This window comes from Hoplias malabaricus, unplaced genomic scaffold, assembly GCF_029633855.1.
Source record: "Hoplias malabaricus isolate fHopMal1 unplaced genomic scaffold, fHopMal1.hap1 scaffold_74, whole genome shotgun sequence".
NCBI lineage: Eukaryota > Metazoa > Chordata > Actinopteri > Characiformes > Erythrinidae > Hoplias > Hoplias malabaricus.
The window spans coordinates 82132-94631 of NW_027101170.1; the positions used below are offsets into that span (position 1 = coordinate 82132).

The 12500-nt window shown below is 47.5% G+C and overlaps 1 protein-coding gene across 1 annotated transcript in view; it reads right to left on the bottom strand.

The window, feature by feature from the left end:
- The window catches only part of LOC136685109 (cytoplasmic phosphatidylinositol transfer protein 1-like), a 93669-nt gene that overhangs the window by 23748 nt on the left and 57421 nt on the right, over positions 1 to 12500 (bottom strand). The window contains exons 3-4 of the mRNA XM_066659287.1: positions 10812 to 10960; positions 1490 to 1578 (exon numbers count right to left, since the gene is read on the bottom strand). Coding sequence (XP_066515384.1) covers positions 1490 to 1578; positions 10812 to 10960 — 238 coding nt within the window. The remainder of the gene's footprint in view (positions 1 to 1489; positions 1579 to 10811; positions 10961 to 12500) is intronic.

The window sequence follows — 12500 nt, forward strand, 5'->3', positions numbered from 1 at the left end:
CTCTGAAATGAGCTACGTCTGACGAAAAGCTCTGAGAAAAGAGATAATTCGCGCTCAATTTGAGTCCGATTTTAGGATTTCTTCATAGTTCTTAAAATAAAATGTTGTTACTCATGAGCGGATATGGGTCTGTTGAACACAAAATGTAGACAGACACACAAACACACCATTAACTATCAGTGTGTGAAGAGTGGGAGAAGAGGGTTGCATTGACAATCCAACACAATGGGCAGCATTTTGAACACATTTTATAAGTGGTCAGAAACTTGTAAATAACTCATGAAAGAATGAAGCTATGTTAAAACCAAACACACCATTGTTTTTCTTGCGAAATTCCCATTACGTTTGATGTGTCACATGACATGACCCTCTGCCCATTGACAAAACAAAAGTTGGATCCAAAATGGCCGACTTCAAAATGGCCACCATGGTCACCACCCATCTTAAAAAGTTTCCCCCCTCCCATATACTAATGTGCCCCCAACAGGAAGTTAATATCACCAACCATTGTTGTTCTTGTGAAATTCCCAATAAGTTTGATGTGTCACATGACCCTCTTCCTATTGACAAAACAAAAGTTGGATCCAAAATGGCCGACTTCAAAATGGCCGCCATGGTCACCACCCATCTTAAAAAGTTTCCCCCCTCCCATATACTAATGTGCCACAAACAGGAAGTTAATATCACCAACCATTCCCATTTTATAAGAGGCGATAAGAGTGAATGCATGTAAACAATGGTTTCCATAGAAACAATAGAATTGTTTATAAACAATATTAGTAAAGTGCAGTAAATCCCTTACCACAGTCCCTTACGTAAGGAAATCCTTAAGGGCTATTGTGCAAAAACCTTAAGATAATCCCGCAGTGAAGGAGAAATTAACCCTTAAGAGTCATACTTAAGATGATTTGCGCAACCGGCCCCAGCCACTGATTAGTAGAAGTTAACCTCCAAATTAGAGTTGGCTGTGAATATCTGCTGTTACACGGCCCCTTCTTTTACAGTGCTCTGTCAGAGCACATCCTACAGCTGTGGTGGTGAGCTTCATTTCCTCCACATTCTCTGAGTGTGTTAGAGGAAGTCTGCACCATTAACATCTGCTGATTACATGCCCTTAAAGCCAGAGTGCATGCAGAGAGACAGTGGAGAAGATTCATTCACACTCACAGGTACATTCATTGAAACAGACCCAGGGCAGATTTCATTAACTCCTCTAATACTTCCTGACGTCTGCTGCCAGAGATCTCCACTCCATTGCTCACTGCAACATAAGCGTGGCTCCTCCGATAAAAGCAGCGAGCTCGGCCGGAACATTATGAAAGAACGCATCGTGTAATCCAACAAACCTCATTCAGCTCCTCAAGGCCTTCGCGAGCCGGGTCAGGAGTGTTACAGCAGGCGAAACACACTCGTGTCCTCAAGAACTGGACTGTGAACCCTGTGGCATTATGTATTTGTGTGTGTGTGTGTGTGTGTGTATGTTTGTTACCTGTGACGGTGTAAGGGTAATAGTTCCACGCCTTCTCGGTCACGTAGAAGATTCTGGGCACCACTGCTCTTGCCCAACTGGGCAGTTTGCTGGAAAACAGAGATATGAAATACGAAAATTAGCTGAGTACCTAGAGCTGCACAAAAACCCGGGCCCTTTTTACACAGATCAGAAATGGCCACGCAGACCCACGCAGACACAGAGAGAACACACCACACTCCTCACAAACAGTCACCCGGAGGAAACCCACGCAGACACAGGGAGAACACACCACACTCCTCACAGACAGTCACCCGGAGGAAACCCACGCAGACACAGGGAGAACACACCACACTCCTCACAAACAGTCACCTGGAGGAAACCCACGCAGACACAGGGAGAACACACCACACTCCTCACAGACAGTCACCCGGAGGAAACCCACGCAGACACAGAGAGAACACACCACACTCCTCACAGACAGTCACCCGGAGGAAACCCACGCAGATACAGGGAGAACACACCACACTCCTCACAGACAGTCACCCGGAGGAAACCCACGCAGACACAGAGAGAACACACCACACTCCTCACAGACAGTCACCCGGAGGAAACCCACACAGACACAGAGAGAACACACCACACTCCTCAGAGACAGTCACCCGGAGGAAACACACACAGACACAGGGAGAACACACCACACTCCTCACAGACAGTCACCCGGAGCGGGAATCGAACCCACAACCTCCAGGACCCTGGTGCTGCTTAGTCCAATCAGAATCAGGAAAATACTGTGCTGTGTACATGACCACAACCAAAATGGACTGACGGACTGGAGCTCTGCATTCACCCCTAAAAATGTCAAAAATCTTCTTGGTGTTGGTCATTAAAAAAATCCACAATAATTGCTTACAAGATAAGTGTACAAACACATTTTAAAGCTTTTTTTGAGTAAGCTATAAATGTACCTCAGAATACAAACATTCTCCCCCTCTTTGGTCATTTTATGGCAACTCTATTTAACACAAAAAACTAAAAATGAAGCCGTGTGAAAAGGGAAGAGTTTATTGGGCGCTGCGTTCGTTCTGAGCTCCTTCAGGAAACAGCTGCAGAAGACTGTGATGGATTTGTTCTGTTCTTGGGGAGAATACTGTGTCCAAAAGTACAGTGTTAGAGTTTGGAAATGGCCAGAGATTTTTAACACAAACACAAAATTCACCTATTAAACTAAGTACTGTCTGAAAGGTGCAGTTTTCCTGGACATCTCTGTATTTCCCAGTAAAGCACTGCTCCTCCAGGGCATTTCCAGGGTATTTTACTAGGAGTGTAACCCGTATTCCCGCTGAAAAAGGCTGAGGAGATCACGGTGCTTTGCTACTGTGGTGTACTGCAGTTTCCTACGGTGTCAATGCCCTTGAGACGGATCAGATCCAGCCCAGCCGCTCCGTCTCTTTCCTTTACTCCCTTGGGGTTACCTGAGGTTTCCTTTCCTCACCAAATACTTTCTAGTTCTAAAAAGCCTTGGTGAAAATAAAAGGCCATAATGCAGCCTTTCAGTGCAGCGGAAAACAGCCCACCACAAGAGCACTGCCCCTGCGTCCGTAATGGATTTTTCCTCGGAAATGTAAAAGCCAAAGAGGCTGGATCTGTATTACGAATGGATTTCAGGGCCTGAGGTGCAATAACATCTCTCTCTCTCTCTCTGTTTCTCTATCTCTCTCTGTGTTTCTCTTTCTCTCTCTCTCCATCTCTTTCCTAACACACTCTCTCTCCCTCTCCTCTCTCTCTCTCTCTCTCTCTCTCACATACTCTCTACCTCCCCCTTCTCTCTCTCTCTCTCTCTCTCTCTCTCTCCCTCTTTCTCTCTCTCTCGCTCTCTCCCTCTCCATCTCTTTCCTAACACACTCTCTCTCCCTCTCCTCTAACTCTCTCTCTCTCTCTCTCGTCTCTCTATCTCTCTCAGTAACCGTATCGGAGTCCTTCGTGGGTCTACAATTACAGGCGGTAGTCCACCTGTCGCTCTGCATACTTTGATAGCCACCATTCGCTCTGTTCTTCAACACTTCAATTCTCCAGGACCCCCACAGAGCAGGTGTGATGTGGTGGTGGATCATTCTCAGCGCTGCAGTGACACTGACGTGGTGGTGGTGTGTTAGTGTGTGTTCTGCTGGTGTAGAGTGGATCAGACACAGCAGTGCTGCTGGAGTTTTTAAACCCTGTGTCCACTCTCTGTCCACTCTGTGAGACACTCCTCCCTCGTTGGTCCACCTTGTAGATGTAGAGTCAGAGACAGTAGCTCATCTGTCGCTGCACAGTGTGTGTCGGCCGTCCTCTAGTCCTTCATCAGTGACACAGGACGCTGTCGGATGGATGTTTTTGGTCGGTGGACTGTTCTCAGTCCAGACACTGAGGGGTTTAAAAACTCCAGCAGCACTGCTGTGTCTGATCCACTCTACACCAGCACAACACACACTAACACACCACCACCACGTCAGTGTCACTGCAGCGCTGAGAATGATCCACCACCACATCAAGTCAATGTAAAGTTGCTGTTTTGGAGATGGGCATGTTTTTTTAGACAGTGCGGAAATGTAAAGAAGCTTCAGTAAAAACATTTTACAAAAAGCAGAAGCAGTCATCACAGAGAGAGAGGGTCATCCTCAGGTCTCTCATTCACTCAGTAAAAGGGTTCATGTTTCCAACTCAACGGCAGAGGAGGACAGAGCGGGAGAAGAAGGAGGAATTCAAAAGGTAGATGAACAAACTTGTTTCACCTTTCCTTCCTCCCACACTCCTCCTACACACAGGTGTGTGTGGACATGTCCAGATTTGGGACAGAGGGGTGTGTTGCCACTGATTCCTGTCCAGGTCTCTGATGAGTCAGTGGCCCGAATGATCATTTTTGGTTGTTTTTTGTGAACAGACGCAGGCCAATTAAAGCCCCACCACACGCAGGGAATTAAGGACATGTGCTGATTTAACCCTTCAAAGCCTGGTTCTTTGTGGTCCTGAAACCTCACTTCCTCGTGTGCAAATGTAATATACAGTCGCCGTCCAATTAAAGATATTTATCTCCCAAAACGGCAACTTTCCAAAAGGGAAAAACCTTCTTACATTTTAATGGAAGTCAAGGTAAAAAGATGTTATTCTGGAGCGTTTCTATTGGTCGATTAATCATGAAATTTTCACCCAGTGTAAAAGACAGCAGCTTTTACCGACATATATTTAATAGAAATGACTCCTCTATGTACATTTTTAATATTCATTCATTCATTCATTCATTCATTGTCTGTAACTCTTATCCAGTTCAGGGTTGCGGTGGGTCCAGAGCCTACCTGGAATCATTGGGCGCAAGGCAGGAATACACCCTGGAGGGGGCGCCAGTCCTTCACAGGGCAACACACACTCACACATTCACTCACACCTACGGATACATTTGAATCGCCAATCCACCTACCAACGTGTGTTTTTGGACTGTGGGAGGAAATCGGAGCACCCGGAGGAAACCCACGCAGACACAGGGAGAACACACCACACTCCTCACAGACAGTCACCCGGAGGAAACCCACGCAGACACAGAGAGAACACACCACACTCCTCACAGACAGTCACCTGGAGGAAACCCACGCAGACACAGGGAGAACACACCACACTCCTCACAGACAGTCACCCGGAGGAAACCCACGCAGACACAAGGAGAACACACCACACTCCTCACAGACAGTCACCCGTGTGTAAGTGACAGGGTGAGTCTGTGAGTGACAGGGTGAGTGTGTGAGTGACAGGGTGAGTGTCTGAAACTCTCCAAAGGTGTGTGTGACTGGATGAGTGTGTGAAACTTTCCACAGGTGTGTGAGTGTGTGATTGACTGGGTGAGTGTGTAAAACTGTCCACAGGTGTGAGTGTGTGAATGACTGGATGAGTGTGTAAGTGACTGGGTGAGTGTGAAAAACTGTCCACAGGTGTGAGTGTGTGAGTGACTGTGTGAGTGTGTGAAACTGTCTAATGGTGTGAGTGTGTGAGTGACTGGGTGAGTGAGTGAAACTGTCCACAGGTGTGAGTGTGTGAGTGACTGAGTGAGTGTGTGAAACTATCCACAGGTGTGAGTGACTGGGTGAGTGTTTTAGTGACTGGGTGAGTGTGTGATTGAGTGGGTGAGTGTGTGAGTGACTGGGTGAGTGTGAAAAACTGTCCACAGGTGTGAGTGTGTGAGTGACTGGGTGAGTGTGTGAGTGTCATTGGGCGCAAGGCAGGAATCCAGTGTGTGAGTGTGTAAAACTGTCCACAGGTGTGAGTGACTGGGTGAGTGTGTGAAACCGTCCACAGGTGTGAGTGACTGGGTGAGTGTGTAAAACTGTCCACAGGTGTGAGTGACTGGGTGAGTGTGTAAAACTGTCCACAGGTGTGAGTGACTGGGTGAGTGTGTAAAACTGTCCACAGGTGTGAGTGACTGGGTGAGTGTGTGAAACTTACCACAGGTGTAAGTGACTGGGTGAGTGTGAGAAACTGTCCACAGGTGTGAGTGACTGGGTGAGTGTGTGAAACTGTCCACAGGTGTGAGTGACTGGGTGAGTGTGTGAAACTGTCCACAGGTGTGAGTGTGTGAGTGACTGGGTGAGTGTGTGAGTGACTGGGTGAGTGTGAGAAACTGTCCACAGGTGTGAGTGTGTGAGTGACTGGGTGAGTGTGTGAGTGTGTAAAACTGTCCACAGATGTGAGTGACTGGGTGAGTGTGAGAAACTGTCCACAGGTGTGAGTGTGTGAGTGACTGGGTGAGTGTGTGAGTGACTGGGTGAGTGTGTGAGTGACTGGGTGAGTGTGAGAAACTGTCCACAGGTGTGTGTGAGTGACTGGATGAGTGTGTGAGTGACTGGGTGAGTGTGAGAAACTGTCCACAGGTGTGTGTGAGTGACTGGGTGAGTGTGTGAAAATGTCCACAGGTGTGAGCGTGTGAAACTGTCCACAGGTGTGAGTGTGTGAGTGACTGGGTGAGTGTGTGAAACTGTCCACAGGTGTGTGTGAGTGACTGGATGAGTGTGTGAGTGACTGGGTGAGTGTGTGAAAATGTCCACAGGTGTGAGCGTGTGAAACTGTCCACAGGTGTGAGTGTGTGAGTGACTGGGTGAGTGTGAGAAACTGTCCACAGATGTGAGTGTGTGAGTGACTGGGTGAGTGTGTGAAACTGTCAACAAAATTGATTCCAGATAGACTCAAGGCACAACACAGCGCTGATCAGGATGATGTGGTTATAGAATATGAGTGAATGAGTGAGTGAGTGAGTGAGTACAGATATGTATGGCATAACTCCTCAGCCACTGCCCAGCTGTCAGATTGAATTGCTGACAAGGTCAGAGCCAATGTATAAGACCTGGTGCAGCTCTATAAACAGTGAGTACACAGTCACGAAAATAATGCTTTAAAAACTTCACAAAAATGACAAGGTCAACAGAAACAGAGAGATGATATGAAGATAAGTCCAACAGCCTGAGAGAGAGAGAGAGAGAGAGAGAGAGAGAGAGAGAGAGAGAGAGAGAGAGACAGGCTGAAGATTATCCCTGGCATATGGACTGAGCACACACCATATCTCCAGTTCCTCCGGGTCCCAGCAGCTCCTGCCTGCTTTAACAGACGCACGCCTATTAAGGCCTGCCACTAACAGTACGTGCTTTTTCGGAGTGCGTGGGTGGGCTGAGGCTGAATTCACCCTGAAACTGGCAGCATCACAAGCAATTAAATGCAACACCCTTTGAAGACGGTCGTGGCTTCGGCTTCTTTCCGAGAGCCGAGCTTTTAGAGAACGAAGAAGAAAAAAACCCTCCCATTTAATTGGCAGGGAACATAGCGACAGTCTCTGAGGGCAACAGCACGGTTGTCAAGCCCACGGTTTTTCACACCAGAGCGGTTTCACTGGTGCCGGCCAAGCTCTTTCTCACAGGCGGCCGAGGGGGAAAGACTCCTCCTCAATCGCAACTTCACCAAACTTATTAATCATCTCCTAATAACTCTCTGACTACTGCTGGGCGCTGGTTGGTAAAGTTCTCTATAAATGGCATTTTCCAAATATATCACAGGGGTTTGTTATATTTACAGTTAGCATTAATATAGTGAGTGCTTATTAGTCTGATACAGCTTGTTGTAATCATTTTTTTCTGCTTTCTTTTGTTACAAAAGACCTTCACACAGAGCTGCATTCATTAACCAGACGGCATTCCACTATTTACACAGCTTTTAATCACTGTGAACTCAGCCAACCTTAACGCAGACACGTTATGTAAAAATCAGTATTGATTTTTAAAGTTTGAATCTGGAGCCCACCAACCCACACACTGTGAAACAAGACCCCCAGACAGTTTTCTGTGGGCTGCCGAAGTCTGAAAACACGAGTCGCTTTGATTCTGCTCCACCGCAGAGACTTTACAATAGCCCCGCCTCCTCGTCTGAGTCTGGCCAATCACAGCCCTGGACCCGTGTTTATGTGACAGCGCAAAGACGAGGTTAAACGCAGCAGAACAGACACAAAGAGCGCGGAGAAATAAGAGCACTGAGTAAAAACAGAGAAGAAAGAGAACAGAGCGAAAACGGCTAAAAAACAAGAGCTTCTGCTCCTCGCTCCTCACTGCTGTGCGCTGGGGGTCGGGGCGAGCGGCTCATTATCATTTAAAGGAACAGGTGCGTTCTGAACAGGGGCTGTTTACTCAGGGGGAGAACACTGCTGTGGGGCTCGTGGGGTTTGGACCAAAGCAGGTCACAGACGGTTCATTAAGAAACAGAACTGTGTTCCACTGTGGAGGAGCTGTATTGTTGGTCCCCATTAAAAGCACCGTTGTTGCACTGTATACAGGAAGTACAATACTTCCTGAAGTATTCACACACACAGTCAGTGTCCTGTTACTACAAATGAGCCACAAAAGAGAAGCAGATCAGACTGGTGTCCAGTTGGTGGAAGGGAAATCTGGGAAATCTGCCTGGACTGGCCCCTACCAAAAACGACCTACAAGCTTCAGCAGAAGGCTCCAAAAACACACCAAACTGCCCATCAATCATAACCCAAATGGTTCCTGAAGCACAGGCCAAGACATGTTTCATGAGTCCAGACCTAAAGAATCTACAGAGACAGCTCAAGAATTTCAGAAATGAGTTTAAAGATATGCTTCATATTCATTTTGTCTGAGTTTGTCTTTGTTTTACTATCAACAGGAGAACATCTGAACCTATCGGCGCCTGTTCCTAGGATAATGAGCCGCTCACTGTTCACCCCCACCCCGAGTGCACAGTAAATTCACCAGAAGCACTGTTTTTTTTATCCGTTTTTGCTCGGTTCTCTTTCCTTGCAGTTTTTACTCAGTGCTCTTATTTCTCAGTGCTCGTCCTTGTGTCTGTTTTGCTGTGTTTAACCTCGTCTTTGCGCTCTAATGAGTCCAGCGCTGTGATTGGACAGACTCAGACGAGGGGGCGGGGCTATTCTAAAGTCTCTGCACTTGACGTCAGAAGCGGAGCAGAATCAGAACGACTTGTTTTCAGACGTAGGCATCACACAGACTGTGGGTGGTGGGGTCTTGTTTCACAGTGTGTGGGTTGGTGGACTCCAGATTCTCAAGATTCTTTTCTTAACATGCCCCCTTTAAAGTGTTAGTCTATCAGTTTTTATACCTCAGAGATCACTTGTAATGTCGAGTACTGATCCCTCTGTCTTCAACAGCAAACATATGGGATAATTGCTGACATTTTATTTTTTTAGCATTCTGGGGCTATCGATATTTAATATGATGTACAAAGCACTTTGAACAGAGCCAGAGGGACTGTTATGAGCGATCAATAGAGTTCAGATCATCTCACTCTGACCGGAGTGAGTCCTGCAATTATTAATTTAATTATCATTTTATAGAAACAATTTTATACAAAGAGAAAACAAAGCTCTCACACTGCATGACAAGAAAGCGTATGTCTGGACTTCTAAACCCCATCAGGCTCTGCTACATCCCCTATGCACTTCAGTTCCTCTATAGACTCTTATTGTCTGTGGCTCTCTCGCCCCCTCTCTGTCTCTCCTATTATTCTCTCTCCATCTCTCAACACACGGTCGCATGCTCTCTGTCTCTCTCTCTGTCTGTCTCGCTCTCCTTCTCCCTCCCTCTCTCTCTCTCTCTCTCTGTCTCTCTCCCTCTCTCTCTCTGTCTCTCTCCCTCTCTCTCTCTCTCCATCTCTTTCCTAACACACTCTTTCTCCCTCTCCCCCAACTCTCTCTCCCACTCTCCATCTCTTCCTAACACACTCTCCCTCTCCCCTAACTCTCTCTCTCTCTCACACACACACTCTCCATCTCTTCCTAACACACTCTCCCTCTCCCCTAACTCTCTCTCACTCTCCATCTCTATCCTAACACACTCCCTCTCTCCCCCCTAACACTCTCTCTCTCTCTCCATCTCTTCCTAACACACTCTCTCTCACCCCTAACTCTCTCCCTCTCTCCATAACACACTCTCCCTCTCCACTAACTCTCTCTCTCTCACACACACTCTCCATCTCTTCCTAACACACTCTCTCTCTCTCTCTCTCTCACTCTCCATCTCTTCCTAACACACTCTCTCTCACCCCTAACTCTCTCCCTCTCTCCATCTCTTCCTAACACCCTCTTCCTCTCCCCTAACTCTCTCTCTCTCACACACACTCTCCATCTCTTCCTAACACACTCTCCCTCTCCCCCAACTCTCTCTCTCTCCATCTCTTTCCTAACACACTCTCTCTCTCTCACACACTCTCCATCTCTTTCTTACCTCTCTCTCTCTCTCTCTCCTGTCACAGATATAAGGGTAAGCCAACTCTAAAATGTGGTGCGTAAGCTTAATCTGGTCGCCCTGCTGACGCGGCTGTTTCTGCTTCAATTAATCGCCCGTCTCGCCCAGCCACAGCCGGACCTCTACCTCCAGCTCGTCTCTCTCTCTCCCTCTCTCCCTCTGTTCCTTACCTCTCACTTAATCCCTCCAACTCCATCCCTGTCAGCTATTTTTATCCCACTCATCCTCGCTCTCTGTTCCTCTTTGACACAGAAAAACACGCTGTCATGGGATCTCGGTGTCCCTGACCATCCATTGATTCAGAAGGGGTCAGGCAACGGTGGCTGCCAAACTCTTTGGGCTGCGGCACCGTGAGAACGGCCGACAACAGCGCCACTGTGTCCTTCCACATTAACGAGAGCTGGGAGGCACAAGACTGACGTATCTCTGGTTATTTCACAATGAAAGGAATAAAGAGTTTCTCAGATCTAGTGTGCGCGTGTGTGTGTGTGTGTGTGTGTGTGCGGCGCCCACGGCTGTGTAAGTGTGTTTGTGTTCGTGCGACTCACCTGTTGAGGTAGACGCGTTTCTCTGTGAACTGGCCGTGGCCGTGTGTGGGGTCCTCGAAGGGCTCGTTCTGCACCACCTCCACACCTTCCCCTCGGTCACTCTGCTCATGGCTGTGTTTACTGATCATATACAGCTGGCCGATCCTGTACTGGAGATACACAGAGAGGGAGAGGTCAGGGTGTGAGCAGTGAACAGAGGTGAGCTCGTTCTCTGACAACACCCTATCTCCGCCCTGAGGGGTCAGTCCTCCGCAGTGTGAACAGAACCCGATAGAAATGCCACAAAATCTTTAAACATTGACTTCTACTGAAAGCTACGAAGGCTTTTGTCCTTCTAATGTTTTGGGAGACTTTCAGAGTAAGGTGTGAGTGAATGTGTGATTGTGTGTCGCCCTGTGAAGGACCGGCGCCCCCTCCAGGGTGTGTCCCCGCCTTGCGCCCAGTGATTCCGGGTCGGCTCCGGACCCACCGCGACCCTGAACTTTGATAAACTCTTAATATGAGTCCAAATACTCGGTCTAATCAAATACTGAGCACAGTGCTGTACATACTGCACAAGAGAAGGCCTACGTTAATCAGGACGAATAGGGCAGAGGTTATAGAGGTGTCAGCCATGAGATAATAACAGTGAGAAGGGTCTATATAAATATATAGCACTAATAAACATATTAAAAGATTAAACACAAGACAAAACAAGTGAGATATGTCTATGTCCATGTACCAGACATTTATAGCATTAATAAAAATATGAGGCAGTAAAACTGTCAATAAAAACATTATTACTAAGAGCCACAGAGACAGCAGTGGCCAGTCTAGAGACAGAACTGTGGAAACGCCCTCGAGGACCACGACTGGGTCTTTCTGCAGTTCACCAGGACTTTGTTTCCCGGAGCAGGTGGAGCTGTAGACGCTTGGAAAAGGGGGGGAAATGGTGTATCAGCAGAAAAACGACACACGGCAGAAACTGTTCCGCTCAGCGCTGGTCAAATATTAGCGTCAGAAACGTCAACAACAGGATGAGACTTGGTTCTGAGTCAGTTGGGTCTCTGTGAGGACCCGGAGGGAAAGACGGATGGAAGAAGAGACGAGTCCAAATCCCTCTGGGCCCGGTGTCTGAGTGTGTGCTCTGGGTGACAGTGTTTCTCTCAGCTTTCCATCTGAAAGCACCTGACAGTTCTCTCTCACAGTGCGCTAAGAGGTCTATTACTTATTCAAGAACAGCGATGTGGAAATGCTCAGTGTGTGCTGGAGCATCTACAGTACGAATGGGTCTGTGAGGTCTCCAGTTTGAGTTAGAAATGCTCAGGTCATGTTAAAGAGTATAAAACAAGTTGTGGCAGTGAGGACACACACACACACACACATACACACACACATACACATACACACACACATACACATACACACACACATACACATACACACACACATACACACACACGCACACATACACACACACATACACATACACACACATACACACACACATACACACACACATACACATACACACACACACACACACATACATACACACACACACACACACACACACACATACACACACACACACACACACACACACATACACACACATACACACACACACACACACACACACACAGATATACGCTAATGCACTCTGGGCAGAGAGCACACACTGCCCAAGGAGAGGTAGGGCTTTAGGTG